Source organism: Falco peregrinus, chromosome 5 (genome assembly GCF_023634155.1).
Source record: "Falco peregrinus isolate bFalPer1 chromosome 5, bFalPer1.pri, whole genome shotgun sequence".
Lineage (NCBI taxonomy): Eukaryota > Metazoa > Chordata > Aves > Falconiformes > Falconidae > Falco > Falco peregrinus.
Window position 1 is genome coordinate 27,985,884 of NC_073725.1, and position 23,826 is coordinate 28,009,709.

General features: G+C 41.0%; 1 protein-coding gene across 2 annotated transcripts in view; it reads right to left on the reverse strand.

Moving 5' to 3' along the window:
• CNTNAP2 (contactin associated protein 2) overlaps nucleotides 1-23,826 on the reverse strand; it is a 1,162,992-nt gene that overhangs the window by 101,457 nt on the left and 1,037,709 nt on the right. For both annotated transcript variants that reach the window (XM_055806132.1, XM_055806133.1), the window contains 2 exons: nucleotides 5,359-5,577; nucleotides 2,606-2,842 (listed from right to left, as the gene is read on the reverse strand). In XM_055806132.1, coding sequence (XP_055662107.1) covers nucleotides 2,606-2,842; nucleotides 5,359-5,577 — 456 coding nt within the window. The remainder of the gene's footprint in view (nucleotides 1-2,605; nucleotides 2,843-5,358; nucleotides 5,578-23,826) is intronic.

Sequence of the window (23,826 nt, forward strand, 5' to 3'; positions counted from 1 at the left end):
TCTGTTGTTGAAGCCCCATGAAGTTACCCCCACTACATCACACTTGGGGATAGTCTAGATGAGTATATCAATTTTCAGCACTAACTAATAGGAAACTGGCCATTTGCATTTCGTACAGAAGGTCTTAAGGATTTAGAGAGATATTTTGAGCCTGGAATAGTTTTGGTGTTGAAAGAAAAGATCTGATTTCATATTTGAATGGCACAGAGATCCCCATGCTAGCAGGAGTACCTTTGCATGACTCAGTGCTGCCCAGCAGTAGTAGCTTACACCAAGTTTTATTACATGTCCAAAGCATCACTGTCAGAACTCTGGGGCTTTAGCTGGACTGAGAGGCTGATAAGGGGAATATTATAGTATAATATAGTATAAAATTACTGGTGTTGCTATGAAAATACTTATAGACCAGCCAAAACCAGGGTTTCTCTCTGCCAGGTGCTCAATTATTCCCCTAATGATATTTTTTATTCTGTTAGCTCCACATCCAGGAAAAATAAAACATTTTAGCTTAGAGGTAGTTTTGGCAGAAGTTTGAGGGTTTTCTACCTGTAAGAGAAATAGAAAAAACACTAATAAAAGCCAGTGTGATGAGTTTTGGCAATACAGGAAAAAAAACAAAAAGTGAATTCAGTAAATATGGCATGGCAGCAATTTTTTATTTTTTTTTCTTTTGAGTCATCATGTGGTCTGTAAGAGACTGACCCAGTTCCAGCCTGAATGGGTTTCCTATAATATAGCTGCACTAGCAAACAGGAATACTAAATATGCATTACCATTCTTGAACTCACACCACACCATTTGCTAAACTAACTGGAGTTACTGTACTCGCATTCTCAGGAGTTACTATACCATCCTGAATGTGATGGGCATGTTTTATAATTTGTCTTTGAAGGAGCGTAGCATAGTGAAACCTCATGAAATTTCTGCCTGCAAGCACAGTGGAAGCCATTACCTAGAGCAGCAGCTGCTTCGCTTCTGCTGTGCTGGAAATACATCATAGTTACTGGAATTTATAAAATAATCATGCTGAAGATTCATCAGACTATCGGGTGATTGCAAACAATCCCTTTGGTTTTAGAAGAGGGTGCTCCACTGTGTGAGCAACATCAGCAACGGCCAAAGTGCTGTTACGATAAAATGAAATGAAAGTGGATATATATGGATATAAATGAAGGTGACTGAAGCATGTGAGGAGAAAATAGAGCCCATAACCCAGCATCAGGTAAAAAGACTGCCTCTTTCTGTTAGAAACTTGGTTTTCTTTAAGTGTGGCTGGAAGGGAGCAGGGTATGGATGTTTGCAATGTAACCGTCAAAGACTGACTTGGGGAAAAAAAAAAGAATTAAAAAAAAAAAAAAAAAAGACAAGAAGGAGCTGGAAACCCGAATGTGAAAGGACAGGAGGTTTCCCCTACTGCAGTGACAGCCTCACGAGGGGAATGTGGTGACGGGTGACCCAGCCTGCCTGCAGGACTCCTGGTATAGGTGGGAACATAAAAGTAGAAAAGCAGTTTATGAAGCTAGAGGTTTCTTCAACATCACAGATACTGATGAGAAAAGCCTTTGTACGTTTTTTGTTGAAACTGTAGGATTAGTAACTTTTGAGAAGGCTTTTAAAATGATTAGGAAAAGTAACAGACTGGATGAGTCTGTGTGCCCATAAAAGCACAGTGAAAGAGGATAGTAGCACCTCAGGTAAATGTGATGAAACCTTTAGAGTTGTTGGGAAGAATATTTCAATAATTTAACGAGAATGTTCTATGAAATGTAAGGGAATTGAATGGCCACAAACCCTGCAAACTGCAAACATTTAGAAAATTATATTCCCATTGCTACTTACTTTGTCACAATCATTTCTGGTCAAAATAAGAAAAAATGTGGAAATAAATTAACATCTTTATTCTCACTTTTTTTTTTTTCCCTAACGTAAGATCCCTCTTTACCTCACTCCTTGTCCGTCTTCCTTATGCAGAATTGTGTGTCCATAGTAAATTGGTCTCTTATTGATTTTGAAGATTCTGAACATACTTTAGGCATTTCCAAAGGAGTGATGCAGATGTGGGAGCCCTGTACCTTCCCTTACCCCAGCAAGTTAAATCTCTATCCCAGTCTGAGCTATTACAAACTTCATCTGGTTATGGATGAATACAATTTGCAACCCAGATGCTGGTCTCCCGATTTATTAGATATTCAACCCAAAGCTCGCACCTATGTATCTCCAAACAATTTTCTGAATGAGGCTCGGCAGCTTTTGTTTAAATCCATGTTTGTTCTAAAGAGGTAACCATGATATTGTGCTAGTAGGAATTTATTGTTCAACAGCTCAAGACAGTGGGATATAGTCTGCCAGACCTGCTGTGGCTATGGGCATTCCTGATGCATTTTGTTGTTACTTGATTTAAATAGGTAACATACATTACTACTAATGAGAAATGTGGTTTTAAATCATCACATTTACATCCTGGGTGTATAATTTGACTTGCTTGCAAGAAGTATTAAACAGGATTTATTTGTTTAATTAATACAAGCTGAAGCATTGATCCTATTGTGTTTCTTCTCAGGCAGATAGCTTTCCCATACTCTGCCTCCTCCACTAAAGCATTCACCTTTAATGCAAAATGGTCCATCGTAGGCAGTTCTGGAGCAGTCACAGGAGTAGCCGTTGTATTTCTCGACGCATTTACCGCCATTTGCACAGTACATCCCATAGCTCGTGCAATGGCCAGAGCAGCCGGGCTTCACCCCTGGCGTGACTTTCGCTCGCTCCTCCAGATCCAGCGTCACCCCGTTCATCCTTAATGAACGAATGCAGCCGAGGAAGCCTCGCTGGCCGCCTGCAGCACCTGAGAGGAAATGTAAAACCTTGAGACAACACTGAATATATTTGATTGTTGTTGCTTGACATGGAATGTCCTGCTGAGCTTGTAACAACAGCTGGAAATAAGATGGAAGTACAACTTCTTCGTAAAGGCAAGGAATCGCCTTGTCCTAATGACAATGAAATCAATGAAACCCAGCCTTTTGATACCATAAGTAAGCATAAACCGTAGGTGTGTTTGCCTTACACTGAATAGACATCAGAGATTCTAGCCCTCCACTGCAAGACTTCATTCCATTTCAACTTCAAGACTTTTAGAGAGAACAGTGGAAGAAATAGGCTTGGCTCAATTGCTAAGGAATAGTCTTACTCCATATGATTAGTGATGATGGATGCTAATAATAATGCCATAATATGTTATGCAGTGTTGCATTTTTAAAAGCCATGATGGGAAAAGAAAGAAAAGATTTAAATCCCCAATCTCAGTTGCAATAGGAAATAGAGATTTTAATTTCCAAGCAACACTGGGTATATTGTTTAGTTGCTCAAGTACAGGGTGAAGGATATAATACTGATGAGCTACATTTGAAAATCTGGGTTGAGTTGGCTTTTCTTAGCAGTCAATGAGAACTGTTCCTTTTCTCCCCCTAGTAAACACTTGCTGAAAATTGTGATTTCAGCTAGTCTTGTCTGGGGCTGCATTAGAAACGAAAAATACCTAAAAAAGTCAAGTAAGTAACCAAGAGTGGCTGTCAACCTTCCTCCTCCTCATCTCATCTCCTTGATTACTGCAGTGCTGCAGGTGCTGAGGAGTCCCTGAGATCTGAACGCAGAGTACAGAGGCTGGTATTTACACGAGTGGGGAAGAGGACGAAATACAAAGCAGAGAGGGCTGCTTCAAACCAGATGTTGGCAGCTGGGTCATCTGGAGCAAGAAGAGGTGATGCTCAGTCTCTGCCGAGGGCATGGGGCAGAGGGCATTCTGGTGTGGTTCCACATAAACTCGTGTACACTGCAGTGACAAGAAGATCCCTAATACACCTAATTCTCTTCCTTCCCCCACCTAGGACATGAAGTCATTATCCCTCAGGCACTCTTACTGGCCCAGGGAATAGATAATTATTCTACAGAAAGTGGAAGGGCAGGCACTGGACCAATTCCTGTCTGGTGTTACGCTCTAGCCCCTGATGCTCAGGGCGTTCATTTGGGACACTCCAACTCAAATTGATTCTCTGCCTGACTCTGGGTAAGGATTTAAATCTGTTCCTTGAGAGGTGGGCTCCAGCCGACAAGTTACATGAAATGGGTATGATTCAGAGAGAAAGAAAATCCGGTGCAGATTTGGACATTCCGGTTTTGGGAATAAAGGTACAAGGTATTTCAACACGTTGTTGGTGTTACAGTTAATTCAAAACTACCAATAAAAATAATCTTTAGTAACAATTCCCCAAGAACTCCAGCTGGAAAAAAAATCCAGCTCTTCCCGTTTTCAGCAAAAGGCTTGGTATTTCTTTTCAAAGGTCAAGGCTCCCTCTTTTAAACAAACTTCACATTTCAGCTTATTTTGAAACTGTCTTTTATTGGGATCACAGCCAGCAGTAAAGGAGAATCGGAGCTTGTAAACAATGACTGCACAGCTGGTGACACATTATACACAGTTTGAAGTGACACGGTGCTGTTTACTGAGGGAGTGAAGGCTTTAAACGTCATTTTAATTAATTTCTGCTCTTGAACCTGACTAACGTGGGGGAAAAAAAAGAGATAGAAACTTTTTCTCCTTTCCCTTTCCCTCTTTTGTTAACAGCTATCTAGAGAGGTAGGAAAGTGTTTCTTAGCTCAGCATTTCATATAGCTCTGATTCCAGCTACTGGCACTTGGCACACCTGCACTTCGCAGCCCTGAGGCCAACAGTCAGAGAAATGCAGGTCCTGCTGGAATCACCTGGCCAAACCGCAGCAGAGACCAGCAGCTCCAGAAAGCAGTGGACTAACTTGGTTCCAGGGAACGCATCTGTATAACACTCTGTGATGCTTTCCTACATTGAATGGGCAAACCGCCCATGGGACTAGAGGGGAAAGACTGCAGCGAGGACTCTGAAGGTAAAAGCATGGGCAGTGATCAAACCTCGAGAGGCTGAAAAGTGCTGCCAAGGCTAGGATGGGCACCGCAGGCACACGCAGTCCTGGCAAGACATATGCAGGATTTTTACTTCTGCGGTGAGTAAGCGTGTGAGATGCCTGGCAAAGAAGGAGTTTGGCACTACTGCCTGCTAGAGATACTTTCAGCCAGGAGTCGCAGGTGGGAAGAGACAAAAGACAAAAATGACAAGAATATTTTTCTCTTAGTTGGTCTTATTTCTGTAATTATGGACATGCTTTGCTTTGCTTTTTCTTTTTTCTCTTCCTCACCCCTACCCCTTGCCCTCATGCAAGTGCTTCAGGAGTGCAGCTCCCCACATGAGACTAAGCGTGCTGGCAAGACCCGCAGGAAAGTGTGCTTAGTGTGTGAGAGCAAAGCCCAGTCACCCGTCCTGCAGCTTACCCACATAGAGCTGGCTGTACAATTCCAGTCGTGTGTGTCCTTCTGTTGGTGCTTTCCGGACCTCCAGGGGTAACTGGTCTACCTGTAGGCTGGCCTGTTTGACGTTCCTCTCGGCATTGACCCGGTGCCACTGGTCATCATTGAGCTGGCTGGGAGACCTAACGACAATTTCCACCGGCCCATTTCCAACATCAAATGAAAAGGAAACCTCTGTAGCAGCTGAAACACCAAGCAAAAGGGAAACCATCTTGTGTTGTAAACAAATTCACAGAAAAAAAAGCAGAAAGGAGCCATATTTACTAGAGTAGGAGTATTTCCAAGGAAGCCATTATGAAAAGTTTCTATAGCATGTGATGGAAATCAAATCAGTTTGGCTTGTAAAATTTAAGCAGAATAAATTATGTCCTTGAAGAGGATTTTTTATTTCCACTGATAATCTCAATAATATTGGAAAAACCCCTTCACCAGCTTTCAGAAGAAAACATAAACAGACCCTGAACCAATGACATTAATTCTTGATTTCTGCAGCTTTTCCAGTTTCCGTAGGTTTTTGGTGTGGTTTTTTTGGGTTTTTTTTTTCTTTTTTTTTTAGGGAAATATGCATTTTGATAAAAAAGTGGTGCAGAAGTCTACCTACGTTTTTGTCTTTTGAGGGGGAATTAATTTTGACAATGAACTAATAATGCAGTAGTAAAGACCTATGTGAGATTTTACGGCTGAAAAAGAAATGGATTCTTAAGAAACACTACAGTGCTTTATTTATAGTGGATAATTCAAAACACGTTCAGAAATTTTACAAATGTCCATTAGGCTCTACTAGGCATTTCTCCAGGTCATCCTCAACTATATAATTGATACTTATTACTAAACAGGGAGTGTGATTAATAATACACAGATTATTTTGGAATGAAGAAATATAATTTTGACTTTCCTACTGACATTTAGTTTATATAATTTGGGGCTGTACATCAGATGAAAGTGTTAACAGAAAATGGATTATCAATGATAGCATTCACAGAGGAGGATACCAGACAAAAGTAAAGACAACCAAGAGTTCCATTTAATCTGTTTTTCTAAAATCTAACATAAAAAAGCCACAGCAACCTTCTAATTATTCTAAAAAATCTCGAGTGCCCAATTATGGTCTCAGTGTTCCCATACAGCTGTGGTTTCTCGTTTGGTTGAATTACTAAAACACTATTGTAAAAAAATCTTACTCAGTAAGGCTATTAAATTGTGGTAGAAGCACCACTCCATGATCATTATCACTAACAATACTGATAAATAGTGGGAAATACTTTTGTACATGGTCTGACAGATTTTCATGGGGTTATGCCAGACTGAATGAAACACATTTTTATGAAAACTGGAGGGATAGGAATAAACTTTTTACAGAGAACATTCTTTCAAACTGAATTTATTATACAATTGACACCTTTGATTTTTTTCCTGCAAAACTGGCTATTTCTAAAAGGAAGAAATAAAAGCATATTTTATTGCTGTTGTACTCTCTGTTCTTGGCTGAATAAAAGAATTTCATTTCTTGAATGAATTGCCTTTCATAAGTCATGAATTAAGTCTGTCTGGCCTTTTGCACTTTACAAGACACAAACTCTGTATGAGCCAAAACTTGCTGTTAAAGAAATAAAGATATTTCATTTTCATGTTGTTATATCTTATAACTTCAGTGGTTATGCCAAAAAACTCAGGCAAATTAGGAATTAGAGTAAAATCTCTCCAGTACTTGAGTTGTATGCTGTGTTCAGGTCTATTTTCAAGGGTGTGTGTCTAATTCTCCTTTGCTTTTTCCTTTGAAGAACTGCCTCAGATCTCTTCACTGTCAGACTTGAATTGCTTTCCAAAAGCTGTCTGTCTACAGGGCTGTAAAAAAAGAATCCCATAGCAAACTCTTCATTTGATTCTGAGGCAGCTGATGGCACTGTCGATATTGCTCATGGGTACCTTGAGTACAACCCCATCCAGGACGTTGAAAACCTTTGCAAGAATACTTCTTTGCAAGCTCTTGGTCTTCTGGATGGAAGCATCTCTAATTTTTTAAAGGAATATTATTCTTCCTTTAAAAGAGAAAGGGAAAGTGTAGAGAATAGAGATATTTCAAGCATAAGTTCTTTCCCTGCACAGCCTAGCTTTCTGCATGGCTTTAGACTGAAATCTGTATCACAGCCTAAAAGACTTACAATGAAATTTGTACTTATTGGAGAAAAATACTCTCTTTAATATGAGTCTCATTTGTAGAAATTAATATTATATTTTTGTATTTAATCTGATACTTAGGGAAGCAAAAGCATTCCAGAAAAATCTTATCAAAGGCTGTTTTCCATGCACGTACCTGCTGACATGCTGAAAGTTAAGAGGAGACAGTACAGGATCTATGGACTGTGCTCATCCATCCCCAAGCTACCTGAAAACATGACTCTCATAAACCAAAAAGGAGGAAACTTACTTGCTAGACTGACAGACTGATAAAACATGAAGTATGTCAATGAAAAGAGCTTTGCAGATCGGCAGGGGCTGCACGACAGCATGTCTTAGATGTGAGTTATGCTGCTGGTTCTGACCCTTCGTTCTTAGTTTCCATTGGAATGAATTTTTGAGCCTACAGGTTAAGTAGCAATAATAGTAATATTCTCCAGACAGGGGCATCTCTAGGTAAAATGATTGGTACTTGTACCTTAACAGAAATAGATGAACATCTGATAACAGGCACATTAGTCAGAAAAGGAATACAAAAGAAATTGTACCCCCTAATAAATGAGACAGGAGATTTGGTAACAAATGACATGGAGAACCCTGAGGTTCTCAACAACTCTTTTCTGTCAGTTTTCACTGGCAACTGGCCTTCCTACATCTCTTGAGTCCCTAAATCTCAAGGCAGGGACTGGGGGAATGAAATATTCAAGGTCAGGTTAGACAGGCTTTGAGCACTTCACGCTGTACCCACTCCTCCTTTTTCCTCTACCCCAGCTTTACTGGTGAGCATGGTGGTGTATGGTATGGAGTATCCCTTTGGCCAATGGTCACCTGCCCTGGCTGTGTCCCTTTCCAACTTCTTTGCTGCCATCAGCCTACTGACTGGGGGAGAAGTGGGGAAGAGAGAAAGCTTTGATGCTGTGCAAGCATTGCTCAGCAACAGCCAAAACTTTGCTGTGGTATCAACACTGTTTTAGGCACAAATCCAAAACACAGCACCATATGGCCTGCTGTGGAGAAAGTCAACTCCGTCTTAGCTAGACCTAGTACAACACCAAATTTCTTCAGAAGTTCGGCATAATTAGTTATGTAGAAGAATAGCAATTAGGTTTTTTTTTTCCTGAGTATGATTTACTTTTCAATCTCTGTATGTCTACACATACAAACCTTGCATGATGTGGCATCTTTGACTTGAATACATGCTTGGTTGACAGGATAGTGGCATTATTCTGTCAAACTTTTGAAGTGGATGATTAAAAGATAGACTATTCATTCACAATGACCAAGTGAACCAGAGCAGATTTTTTTCAGAAACGTAGAAAATCAGCTGCACAGGTCCCTGAGATTTCTACTGGTTAGTCACTTTGTAGGTTATGAAGTGAGTTTTCCTACTGATCATTTTGTTTTCTATTCTACGAAACACCATAAAACGCAAGCCAGTTTTTCCAAGAAATGAGAACAAGGATAAGACATTGAACAAATGTCTGAAATTGCTTAATTATGAAATAAAAAAAGAAATGGACTTTTGTTTATTCAGGAAGTACAATGTTTTTTGATGGAAACTTCATAAAATCGAGGTGGGGTGAATTTTTTACGTGCTCCTGCCACATATATTCACCGAATATAAGGCATGTGGCTTAATTTTATCCTTTCTGTACCTTGTGCAATTACATATAATTAAACTTGAACACATTTGTTTCATCGACTCAGTTTTCTAAGGTCACAGGTCACTGTCAGCCATCTGTTCAGAATACAGAAGTGCAACTTTGGCAAAAAAAATGCCCTTCTCACTCTGTTCCGTGTTCTTGTTTCTTAGCTCTACGCAGATCCCACCATTTCCTCCTTGTAAATCCATGAGGCATTTGCCCATAAAAAGGAAGGGCCACGCCTGAGCCACCCTGAAGGAAGACCTGGATAGGCTGGAAGAGTGGGCTAACAAGAACCTTATGAAGTTCAACAAGGAGATATGTAAGTCTTGCACCTGGGAAAGCATAATCCAGGTGCACAGCACAGGCTGGGATCTACCCGACTGGGGAGCAGCTCTGTGGAACGGGACCTGGGGGTGGTCCTGGTGGGCAACAAGCTCAGTATGAGTGAACAGTGTGCTGCTGTGGCAAAGAAAGCCAGCAGGATGCTGGGTGGCATCACCAAAGGCATCACCTGCAGAGATACAGAAGTCATTTTCTCACTCTACTCTGTGCTCGCCAGGCCACACCTGAACACTGTGTTTAGTTTTGGTCCCTGCTGTAGAAAAAGGATCTGGGCAGACTGAAGAGGGTCCATAAAAGGGCCACAAAGATGACCAGATGACTGGGAAGCCTGCCCTATGAGGAAAGGCTGCGAGAACCGGGTTTGCTCAGCCTTGAGAAAAGGCAGCCTGGGGAGGCCTTATCATGATGTTCCAGTATTTAAGGGGTGGCTACAAAGAAGATGAAGACTCCCTTTCTACATGGTGTCACATGGAAAAGACAAGGGGTAATGGGTATAAGTGATTCCTGGGGAATTTCCGATTGGACACGAGGAAAACTTTTCACCATGAGAACAATTAGCCATTGGAATAATATCCCCCAGGAAGTGGTGGATTCCCCAGCATTGGACACTTTTGAGATTTGTCTGGACAGGGTGCTTGGCCATCTTGTCTAGACCGTGCTTTTGCCATGAAAGGTTGGACCAGATGATCCTTGAGGTCCCTTCCAACCTGGAATACAGTTTGATTCTGTGATTCTATGACTACATTGTCTGTGGGATTCTGCTTTCCTTGGGTCCTTCCCTTCAAGGCTTTCTGGTAGATACGCTTTAGTTAAACACAAGTTCTGAGGCTCAACTACACAGGAAGCAGCATGCACTTCTATGTCCTTTGCTATGCAGGTGGTCAGGCTAAATGAGCTGATAGACTTTTCCAGCATTCAAGACCTATGAACAACTAGGTCTCTCATTTTCACAGAACTCCTTGTGTCTGAAGTCTGTTTTTTCCTTGTTTTCCTAGTTTGATCCTCGTTGATAAAGGATAGGAACTCTAGCTATAGTGAGGCTGGCAGCAAAAGAGATGCTGACAGCTGGGTGAGTGTTCACAAGATGTTAAGCAGTAGGTGGAGGTTCTCAAGACACATCAGCTGTGGGAAAAAAAAGGAGGGATTACAACCCTCCTCACAGTTAGCTTTGTATGCCTGTTTCTCTAGTTCTCTCCTTCTCTCCCATTATCCTTTCTCTGAAACACATACTTTCATCTCCTTCCTTGTACTTTGTTTCTTTTACCTCCCCTGATGCATTTTTACACCCTTCAATGAACACACTGATGTTTTAGCTGACTTATATCAAAGGGAATAGTATCTAACTTCTTTAGGATCCTTTTGAAATCCCATTCTTAGAACATAAATGCCTTGTTATGGCTAGAATCTGAGCTCACTTACTTGGCTGTAAAACAGGATACCACAATAAGCTATGAACTGTAGACTAAAACCTGCCAGATATTTCCCCCCTCCTCTTTGTTTGCCTTTCCTGTGAAAACAGCCTGAAAATATTCTCTGTAAGGGCAACATCTGCCAGACTTCTTGTACAGTTTGTTCATAAAAACACCTCTGATGAAGGGCTCACTGACTAAACCAGTAGACAAAACTCAGTGAAATGATGAAAATGGATGAAAACCTAATCAACAAAGATGCTAGAGCATCTCTGAGCTAGATATCTAGAGCTGGTGGTTTATGTATCCTTATATGAATCCATCACTTCAGTCAAGATCAGGTCTCATATCTGTAGTCACTGGAATCATTCCCATTGACTTTAGTTGACTCTGGACAGAAAAGAAGGTTTTCCAGGACTGGAAAGCAACTATCTTGTCCACCTTTCCCACTTATACTCAGACAGCTGAGTTTAAAGATAGATTTACAAAGTGATCTCTTAACTACCTGCCCTGCTGCCCTCATCTGCTTGCACAGGGGTGAGAGGGGGCCATGCCAATGCTGACATTGAAACAACATGGATAGATTGCTCCTGGCAGTTGAAAATTTGCGGAAAGGGCTACAGATGCTACCCTGAAGTGTCACATTGGAACACAGGACCTGGTTTGAGGAGGCTACTTCTCAAGGGATACAACCAAAAGTTAAAGCCACCAAAAGAACATCTCAGAGAGAAGCTGTTGATCCAAGTTGCTTGACTGCATGCAGGAATTACTGTGTAGCTTGGCTCTCTGTTAATAATCAGGTAGTTGTCAAAAATCATGACCATATTTACAATAATTGGACTAAGCATCTGGAAGATTTCACCATTTATTTAATTCCCAAATGAAATGGCCATTTGAACTAATGAGCAAAAGCTTCAGTCATTTGACCAAATGACAGTGCGCATCCATGCCCAAGATTACAGTAATCCCTGAGCTAAGTGCCAAATGAACTAGCTCTGGAAGCTGCACAGCTGCATCAGCATGATGCTGTGCCAAGAGTAATTAGTTCTAACGAGAGACTATACTGCACCTAGGATCAAACCCAGCATAGCTGAGTGCTGATTTATGTGGATATGCTCTCTTACTTAGAATTAGCTTATGTGTCTCTTTAACATGGGGCTTCACTGTACCGACCAGACACACCCCACGTTTGCCTGTAGGTTAACCAGTAAAAAAAAAAAAAAAGAAAAAAATCATGCAACTTTATACTTGCTTGGATGTTATGCAGTCATTTATGTGTCAAGAACAAAAAAAAGCGTGAGTAAAGGTATCACTTTGATTTAACATCATTTAACACCCACTTCTCATAGCATAAATCCATCCGTAAGATACAATATAGTAACAGCTGAGGCTCAGTGTCTTTCTGAACCTTTAGAACAAGCTGATATGGAGTAAACAATCCATGGGACAGTCACAGACTCATAGCATGGTTTGGGTTAGAAGGGACCTTTAAAGATCATCTAGTGCAATCCTCCTGCCATGGGTAGGGATATCTTTCAGTAAACCAAGTTGCACAAAGCCACATTCAACCTGACTTTGAACACTTGCAACGGTGGGGCGTCAACAACTTCTCTGAGCAACCTGCTCCAGTCTCTCACCACCCTCATTGTAAAGAATTTTTTCCTTCTAAGCAATCTAAATCCTTTCTCCTTCATTTTCAAACCATCGCCCATTGCCCCCTTGTCCTGTCACTACAAGTGTTCTTAAAAAGTCTCTGTCTTTCTTATAAGCCCCTTTTATATATTGAAAGGCAGCAACAAGGTCTCCGTGGAGCCTTCTCTTCTCCAGGCTGAACAATCCCAACTCTCTCAGCCTTTCTTAAACAGAAAAGGATGATCCAGCCCTGTGATCACTTCCATGGCCCTCCTCTAGACCCACTCTGACAGGTCCCTGTCTGTCTTCTGCTGGGGACCCCCAATCTGGACGCAGTACTCCAGGTGGGGTCTCACAAGAGTGAGTAGAGGGGGAGAATCACCTCCCTTGACCTGCTGGTCGTGTTTGTTTTTATGCAGCCCAGGAAACAACTGGGGTTCCAGGCTGAAAGTGCACATTGCTGGCTCACATCCAATTTTTTGTCTACCAGTACTCCCAAGTCCTTCTCTGAAGGGCTGCTCTCAATCCATTCATCACCCAGCTTGGGATTGGGATTGCCCTGATCCAGGTGCAGAACCTCGCACTTGGCCTTGTTGAACTTCACGAGGTTCACACGGACCCACTCCTCTCCAGCCTGTCCAGGTCCCTCTGGATGGCATCCCCTCCCTCAAACTATCGACTGCACAACTCAGCTTGGGGTCATGTGCAAACTTTCTGAGGGTGCACTCAATTCCACTGATGAAGACATTAAACAGAATTGATCCCATGAGGGATCCCCTGAAGGCAGGGGTCCTCAAACTTTTTAACCAGGGGGCCAGCGCGCGGATGAAGTGGCAGGCAGTCATCTGCGGCTGCTTGGTTTCCCCCCCCAACCGCCGGCGGGGGGGGGTGTGTGTCTGTAAATACCGGGGGCCAGATTGAGGACCCTGGGGGGCCGTATCCATCCCACGGGCCGTAGTTTGAAGACCTCTGCCTTAAGGGATAGTACAGACCCTTGAGGGAGGCTGCTTGATACTGGTTTCCACCTGGGTACTGAAACATTGACTGTAACTCTTTGGACACAGCCATTCAGGCAATTCCTTATCCATCTAGCAGTCTATCCATCAGACCCATACCTCTCCAATTTAGTGGCAAGAATGTTGTGAAGGACCATATCAAAGGCCTTACAGAAGTCCAGATGACATCAGTAGCTCTTCCCTTGTGCACTGATGCAGTCACTCCATTGTAGAAAGCTGCCAGATTAGTCAGGCACAATTTTCTCTTGGTGAAGCCATGTTGACTGTCCCTAACCACCTCCCTGTCATGCATCTGCTTTGACGTAGCTTCCAGGAGGATCTGTTCTATGACCTGACAAGGCAGAGAGGTGAGGCTTCACTGGTCAGTAGTTCCCAGCGTCCTCCTTTCTACCCTTTTAAAAAATGTGTGATGTTTCTCCCTTTTTCCAGTCACTGGGGTCTTCACCTAAGTGCCATGACATTTCACATATGATGGAGATGAGCTTGGCAACTGCATCAGCCAATTCACTTGGGACCCTGGGATGCATCTTGTCAGGTCCCATGGATTTATATTTGTTCAGGTTGCTCAGGTGGTCTTGAACCTGAGTTGTGTTACGATGGGAGGGACTTTGTTCCCCCAGTCCCTGCTTTGATGTTCAGGGACTTGAGATATGTGGGAAGAGAGATTACCATATAGATTGGTAAAATATTACTCTGTGAAAAAGGAAGAACAAGGACTGCTATTAGCATTAACATTTTGATGATATAACTGTAAAGTTAGTTTTTAAATATGAGTGATTTCAGACATTCTGTAACTGTGTTACTGATTTCTGCTCAGTGAAATTCTTGTTGCCTGGAGAAAATATTTTGAAACACATTTTACCTTCAGTTGTAAGAAGTCTAGAAACATGCATAGAAAAGAAAAAAGAAATTAACTTCTCAATGAAAAGTAAGGGAATGAAAACATATATAAGTGAATGACATTAACCATTAAAGGTTTGGAAAAAAGATATAATATTTGGAAAAGATACAAATAGAACCCCAAAGGTGGTTTGTTTTTTGGTTTTTGTTTTGTTTTTTTTTCAAAGATTAAAAAAGCTAATTTATGGTGAATAGGATTTATTTAATTCCTCTGCAAATTCATTAGGAATATGGAACTCTTCAGAGTGACTGAAGCTTCTCATGACCTTTTTGGTGTGTTTCTATCTAATGTTTCCGTTTTGAAATTTCAAAGTATCCTGCAGACCACTCTCACCCCCCAAAAAAAAACCCCAAACCAACCAAAATAAACCAAACCAAACAACAACAAACCAACCACCACCAACCAAACCAACACAAACCACAACCCTCGAATGAACAATAAAGAAAAAGGTTTTATCAAACACAGAAAAGAGCATCCTCTGAGTTCCTATCCTCATATTTTTGATCCTCATTTTTTCCACCATTTAGCCTGCAGCCTGAAGGCACTTGATTCACTCTCTGCTGTGTGCAGTACCTGCATCTGGTAGCTGCAAACTTGCAGTGACATTTCTTTGTGAATGGAGAGGGAATTAGATCTAGGAAGAGACGGCCTGATTCAGCCAGAGCTACTGTTTTCTTATACACGTGACTGTGTTGTCCCATTGTAAGACAAGACGACACACAATTAGTTTTGCTGTATATTTAAAAAGATGTGAACTTTAATACATGATTCTCCTTCTTCCATGACACTTTCACATCTTCTTTCTAGTAAGATTTATGACTGCACCAGTAACTACAACAAGTGGACAAATAATCTCCAAGTCCTAGCTTTCTGTTTACAGGAACTGAACATCTCTGGATTAAAGGGAATGACATATGTTAAACCCCTTCTTTCATAATTTCATTTTATGACTGTTCAAATATATTTTTATATATCTGGCTGCCTGACTGAATAGCTAGCTCTCTTCTTGTCTCTTCACCGCCTGTATTGGATTGAGTCCCTCTATTGTACTAATCTTAGCCTATTGTCTCCATGCTGAGCTCTTGAAATTCATTATCCTCACTGGTGGTTTTAATCCTAGATATTCATTATATAACAGTTGATTCAGAGGTACTGTACTACATTGCAGCATATTGAACTTATACATCAGTGGCCTGGATGAGGGGCCAGAGTGCACCCTCAGCAAGTCTTCGGATGATGCAAAACTGGAAGGAGTGGCTGATACCCCAGAAGGCTGAGCTACCATTCAGCGAGACCTGGACAGGCTGGAGAGCTGGGCAGAGAAAAAACTAATGAAGTTCAATAAGGGCAAGCGCAATGTCCTGAGCCTGGGGAGGAACAGCCCCCTGCACCAGTATGAGCTGGGGCTGACTTGCTGGGGGGCAGCTCTGAGGAGAAGGACCTGGGAGTGCTGGTGGGCAGCAGGTTGCCCATGGGCCAGTGGTGGGCCCTTGGGACCCTGGGGTGCATTAGGATGAGCGTGGCCAGTAGGTTGGAGATTATCGTTCCCCTCTACTCTGCCCTTGTGAGGCTGCATCTGCAGTACTGTGTCCAGGTCTGGGCTCCCCAGTTCAAGAGGGACACAGAGCTACTAGAGAAGGTCTCACGGAGGGCTACAAAGATGAGGGGACTGGAGCATCTCCCTGATGAGGAAAGGCTGAGAGAGCTGGGGCTGTTTAGCCTGGAGAAGAGAAGGCTCAGGAGGGATCTCATCAATGTATATAAACACCTGAAGGGAGGGTATAAAGATGGACCCAGGCTTTCAGTGGTGCCCAGTGACAGGACCATAGGCAATGGGCACAACTGAAACATAGGAGGTTCCCTCTGAACATCAGGAGGTGCTTTTTTGGGTTGAAGATGACAGCTCGCTGTGGGGATCTGTTTGAAGCCCGCTGTAATGTTTTTCATCAATTTCAGTCAAAAATAATGCTGACGGACTGTAAGACTATTAGTTTGCTGCTGATAATCTATTTTCTGCCTCTCTTTCCCTTGGTTAACCTCTAATACTGAATACATGCCTCTCTGGATGGAATTGGAATATAGCAGTGAGCTTTTTTGCTGAAGCTCATGCTAGATAAGACTACAGCGATAGTAGAAGGTAGAAGGAAGCAATTAAAAAGTATATTAATTACCAGTAGTGTATCACTCATAGTAAATGTGTGTTTCTGGAGCATGGCACCAGGATGGCTTTTGTCTGTGTTCATATGGCTAGGGGATTCTAATACCATCTACTAAATAAGATTTTGCCAGCGTGGTCTGTATTTCTGGCAGCTAAAAGTGTGCGTTATTGCCGTTTCCTGCATAATTCGGTTCCGAAAAGTAAATCACAAAGCGCAATATCTTCCTTTTTTTTTCTCCAGTGCATGCATGACTTATCCTCTTGGATTACATTAAGAAAGTCAAAGAAATTTGTTACAAGCAAACATATAAAGAAATCAAAAATTATAGGTCATAATTCTGCTAGTCTGTTGGCTAGTCTACAGCATCAAACTTAATATTGTTGTGCACATGTCATTTGCACCAACTTCCACCCCAATCTACATATTCTGAAACATTTTCAGGTGTGTTTCAGTGCTTCCTTGTTGCTATTTCATATGAGTTCAGCTCACAACACTGTTTCCTGCACACACCCCCCGGTTTTCAGTATTTAAGGGAATAATAGACTGAGATACTACAGCGTGGGGTAACTTCCTCAAGTGCACATTTACAGCTGCATTGTTTCAACAATACTAGTGTTAAAAGCAGGCTACTCACTACCCTAGGCTGCTTTCAAAAGGTTAAGAAGTTCCATATAGAAAGAGGCATCTCTGGTGGATGCAGCACTTCTCAGTTACAGCGGGCTTTTGGTAGGGAGCGATTACACCAGTGAGGCACTGTGTTTCCATGCACACACAAGATTAGATTACTCTTTTGGAGCAGAAAACGGTTCAGAATTAATGACCCTTCCCCAAGGTTTCCCTAGGGTGGTCCAACCTGCTGTCTGACTGCAGCTGAGAGGGAACTTTAACTGCTGGAAACCTGTCTTGACCTTTTCCAAAGCACACAGGCTACTTGCAACCTGCTAAATGTTCTCCAGGTGCAAGATAGTAAAATAAATAAATAAATAAATAAATAAATAAATAAATTAAAAAAAAAAAAATGGTTCTGGCTTCTCTCACCTTGTGGATGGAAACCAATTCTCTTTCTACTAGCAGACAACCACTTACACAATTGTAATTCACAATATTTTGGAAAGGCGTAACTGTACTGGTGAACAATATGAAGGGAAATCAGAACTGAATACAGCACCTTCCTCATCATGAGTAAGCATCTGTGTGAGGACAAAGATAAGGTGGTATTTGATTTTGAAAATGACTAAGAATCAGTTATTTTTGTTTAACTTTAAAATAAATTCAACTATCAACCAACCAATCAAGCAAAAATACCAGTCTTCCTACACAGCAGATTAGATTGCTTTGAGGGGTGAAATATTTTGCATGTAAATGAAAGTACCACATTTTCTCACAAAAGATCGTGCAAAGGCCAAATATGCCCTAAGAAGATAATTATTTATTATATTTATTAATTACTTCAGTTATGCTAATTGCATTCCAGCTGTCTTGTAGATAAGCACTTGGAAACAACTCATATTTTTATGATTATATTTTAGTTGATGTAGCAATTTTAAGCTAAGGACATCAAGAATAAAAAATAACATTATTGTCTTGCGTAAAAAGGGAACCAAAGCAAAGACATGTGAAAGGACTTGTTTAAGGTCAAACACCAGATATGGTTAGAGCAGGGATTGAGAAAATACCTACTTGCTTTACTTCTAAGGCAATAAATACAATTTCAGATAGACGACGCTACCTCCCAGCCAGCCAGCCCTCTTCCAATAACTACTTAGCTGCCTGGAAGGAGGGAAGGAACAGTTACTCAGCTGAAGGTCCTGTTGATTCATCTCATGAGAGTTACTAAAGCTTAATAAAATACAGCAGCAACATCTTCTGGTCTCTTTTGTGAGACATGATTCACACAAAGGGAACTACAGTGAGTGCTCTGAGTGGAAAAGGAGAGGAGGCGTGTACTTTCCTGTCTATAGTGGGTTATAATATACTTCATTATATCCTTTTAACTGCAACACTTTACCATGAAACTGAATTGGTCCTATGCAACAGAAGACACCCCAACCAGCAGGAAGCACCAACATCATAACAGAGATCTCCCATGTAGCATATAAAGGGTTTTGTGTAACTGGTAGTTATTTTTTTGTTGGATGAAAGGCAAAATGAAAGTGGGTGCTAACGTTCATGCAATAAAATTATGTTTGAGCATGGTGAAGTATCAGAGAGATTTTTTGAGAGGAGAGAGCACTGCCTTCTCCTATGAAAAATTGCTATAAATTTGCCATGGTTCTAAAAATGCTGAGCAATGGGTCTGGGTGCTTACAAGCAGATACAAAGGATACTAACACTCCTCTCAAATACGTCATGTCTGAATGTCATAAATATGAGCAAAAGTGGTAAATTGTGGATCATACTATAAATGGCAAGAGCCTGGTGCAGACCTGAAAAGTAGACATCAAGACTGTCACTCTTCTGTGGTGCGATTTTGAGAAAGCACATTGCCTGTGTCCTTTTCTTCTTTTTCTGTGGTGTTTTTCCTATTCTGTAATTCCTGTATTAGCTGTAGATTCTGCTGTAGATCACACTTAAAGGCTTCTAAAGGTGTTCACACATGCCTGGGTGGTAGCTACCAAAAAACTTCTACATCTGACCAGGTGCTGCTGATGATATGAATTAATTTATTTTTCTGCCTGGCCATGTAAGTTTTTGTCATTTGTAGCGGCTGTTTTATAAGCAATTTTTGATGGCTGCTATTTATTTCTCTGTGGCTGTCAAGGGGTGAGAACCCTGTTGCAGTGTCCTAACACAATAAAAAGGCCATCCAAAAATATGACTCAAGTTTACTTTTAGTGTAGTAACTCTTATACGAAAAGGGTACGTGCAAGGAGGCAGGCTGGATGCACTTGACTAACTGTGGCTCCCTTTCAACAAAAGCTTTAGACAAAGATTTTCTTCTCTGAAAACTATACCTGTAGCAATTTATGGTTGCCAACATTCAGGGTAGACTCCCTGAAATGGAAGATAATATCTTTGGCACTGTTTACTTTTTTTATGCTGCAACAGGAAAAAGTATCTACAAAAAATACAAACCAGGAGTATGATGGAGTGGTTCGGGAACGTGAGAAACAGAATTGACATGATAAAGGTAAAAATATGCGCTCTGACTTCATAACAATTAGAAAACTTCTGTGACATTGGCTGAGGCTAAAGGGCAGAGCCATGTGGTACGTGCTTAGTTGTAATGGGTACGTGAGTAAGGGCTTTGCCTGGTTTAGCCACTTTGTCTTAACTACTTCGCTTCCCTGTATGCATGAGTACCACAAAATGTAAACCCAACAGAAGACCCATTCCTATCTCATGCTGTAACAGTGGAAAACAAAAAACAGGTGAGTAAAAGTATTTATGACCGTATAAAACATTAGTTGTTAAGAATTCATACTAATAGGGATTGTCTGCAGTACACAAGTAGAGATAAAATGCACCACAGTGATCCAAGCGCTATTTTAAAAACAAAGTCAAGACGTATAGATCATGAGGATACAAAAAGCCTAAGTTATGAGAGATAGTGTAATGGCAGCCTTGTGATAACTGCCTTCATGCTCTTAAAAAATAGATTCACTGTTTTATATACTTTTAAAACAAGTTTTACATGGATGTTTTTCTTTTCTTTTAAAATATAAGAAATTATACATGTGTGCAAGTTTTCTGAATGAAAAGTCAAAAGAATAAATATTTTTTTACCTTGTCCTCAGAATAACTGTAGCAAGGCAAGGTAGATAGACAGAGACTAAGCTGAGAGTGACTTAAAAAGTAATTAGTTTTCATCATGATTTAAACTGATACTTTTTAAAACTAGCATTTAAACCGACGTTATGCTGTAAAGTGTTAGGAAAACCTATATCCAAAACTTTATATGAACATTCAGCATCTACCAGACTATAATGTTCTCGCAAGTACTTAAAGAGAAGAAAGTTATATTTATTTGAATAATCTATTGACATAATTTGAATTAATTGTGTGCATAAATATTTGAAGCATTATGGATACAATTGTATTATCAGTAAAAGAACCTCCTCTTTCATTGTATCTATAATTTAGGTACAGATCTTTTTCTACTTTAAAAAATAATTGCTTTGGTGAAGACAATGAAAGATAATTTAGACTTTCAATAGGCTAACTTAGCACTTGCCAACACTTTATTTAAACAGTCCAACTTAAAGAAAAAGAAAGTAGTTTACAGTGTACCAAGACCCTTTTTAAACACTCAGAAGAAAGGTTCTCCAAAGCATCCAAATGAATTAGGACCAGAAGACCCACTGGACTCAGGCCATACATCCTCAGGGAACAACACAGCTTGGCTGGACCATTTCAGATTTCCTCACACATGGCATTTCAGTATATGGAATGATGTTGATGATTAGTATTAGAATCATGGAATCATTTAGACTGGAAAAAAGATCAAGTCCAACCATTAACCCAACACTGCCAAGCTCACCAGTAACCATGTCCCTAAGCACTGTGTCTATGTGTTTTTTAAACACCTCCAGGGATGGTGATTCCACCGCCTGCCTGGGCAGCCTGTTCCAGTGCTTGAGAAGAAATGTCTCCTAATGTCCAATCTAAACCTCCTCTGACGCAACTTGAGTCCATTTCCTCCTGTCCTGTCACTTGTTACCTGGGAGCAGAGACCGACCCCCCCTGCCCACAGCCCCTGTCAGGCAGCTGTAGGGAGCCATCAGGTCCTGCCCGAGCCCCCTCCTCTCCAGGCTGAACACCCCCAGTTCCCTCAGCTGAATGAGGCAGAGACCCCCATGACACAGGACATGGAAAAGGCTGAGGGAATGAACGCCTTCTTTGCCTCAGTCTTTACTAGCAAGACCAGCCTTCAGGAATACCAGGCCTCAGAGATTAGGGACAAAGTCTGGAGCAGGGGTGTTGGACCACGATGACCTCCAGACATCTCTTCCATACTCATCCAAGTTGTGATTGCGTGATTGCAGAGACTGCATGGGCTATTTACCTACTGAAAGAGCAGTTGAGATTCATTTTAATCCCATGGGCAGGATGTTGTCAAAATCACATATTTGTCCTTTGCCGAGATAAGCATTTTAAAATATTAAAGTATTTTTGAGGAAAAAAATATTTTTGCACCTCAGGTAGGTCTCCTAGCCACTAGGTCTATCCCTTCATTTACTCCATAACTCATTAAAAATGCCACTATGAAATGAGATAAAGAATGATATAAAGAATGAGATATTCAAAGTCATTGTTTCCTCATGATCTAGTGATCAGAGCATCCACAGATGCAGTAGAAGGTAGGTATCTGAAACTCCTGTGGGCAGAGGAATGCACTGGGAACATCTGCCAAGTCTGGCCACATAAGGTAGGCAGAGTGACGCCTACTCCACTGAAACCAGAGCTCTTCATGTGCTACTCAGCTGTTACAAAGGTGCAGGCACATCTGAGCATGCCAGAGGGTACATCCTGAGGAAATTCCTTTGGAAAATTCAGGCTAAGCCAGGCTTGACACACTTTCCACTAGGTGACAGCTGAATAGGGTGTTTTGGGTATCAAAATTTCGTACTGAGATGCTTAAGCCTGCTGGTGGATCTAGCCTTTGACATCTTGTCTTCAGGAGACACATCCAGTCATGAAGTCAATCAAATTCAGTCATAACTATTGAGAAGAGAGGAAGCTTGTCCTCCTAGTTGGTTGTGGAAGATGTTGCCCTTAACCCTGTTAAAAGCAGAAAACTCAGTGACTAAGCTGGGCTGAAGAAGTCAACTGAGGTCAGTGGCATCCTGCTACTACTTACCTCATGAACTAATGCAAGAAGGCACACAATCACTTCAAAGAGAAGCAGGATGAGAATGTCTTTACCTATAAGTTTGTTGACCTCAGTTCTGCAAGTTAATTTTTTTTCAAATTACAGGAAATTACAAAGAAAATGTAAAATAATGGAGTTACCATAGTTTAATGACTTAACGTCCAGATTTTACCCTGCAGTTGAGCAAGGTAGGAGTGGACAAAAAGCCAGTAAGTGAGTCAGAAAACACTTTCTAATGTGTGACAGAACACAAAGAATATGAAAGCATATAAAAGATTTAACAAAGTCAATGTAATAGATAACCTTCTTTAAGTTAAAAAAACCCTCTGATTTTGGGAAGAAGAGAATTGTTACAGATCTAGAATATTTGATTTTCTTCCAAAAAGAGCGGAGGTGGAAACCAGAATTGCACACAGATTGTTGATGAGATGGATGAAGTACGGGTCATCAGAAAATTAAAGGACCTCTAATTTGTTTTGGGCCCAGTCCTATTTAGTGTTATAATGCATAACTTTGCACAAGAAGTCAGGATATGCCTGATTTTTTTTGCCAGTAACACAATGTTGGAAAGGTCAGAAAATAACATATAATAAACAGGATCCCAGTGTGATCGGCCAAAAATTCCTGGGACACAGTGGGCAGGCTACAATTGCGTTGTACAAGGCACTAGTAAACCATTATCAGAACTAATGTGAATAGCTCTGATTACCTGTGTTTAAGAAAGAAGACTTAAAGGCGAAATGAGTAGGGAGAACTTTATTAGCATAAGCAGGGAAAGCAACAAGACAAAATATCTTATGAGAAGAGGTGACATGAGTTTGTCTTGCTTAACATAGCAATTAAAAACTGAGAGAGGATATGATTGCTCCATAAATACTCAAGGGGAGAGTAAATGCTAGGAAGGGAAAATAATTAGTTCAGCCAAAGAACAATACTGAAAGAGGAATGAATGGCTATAAACAAATGAGACAAATAAAAACCCTTTAGGAATTAAAAGATTTCGAACAAACAAAGGTGCAAGTCTGAAACAGCTGTCCAGCTAGCAAATATTTGAATTATTTTTATAGAGAGTTGAACAAATGTAGGGAGCTAGACATGGATTATGCATCATGGTTGTCTGTGACAGCGAGGGTCTAAATTCAAGGACCTAGAAGGTCTGTTCCTGTCACATGCCTAAGACACCTGGTAATTTTGTGCAGTATAGTAAATATTTACTTTCTGCAGGAAAAAGGTCAGCCCACATGAAGAAAGTAAAAGCATATGCAGTTTCAGCATGTACTGAAAGTAGGCTGGAAATGAGGGTGAAGACCTAAGATGAGCTAGTGAGTGGCAGGGCT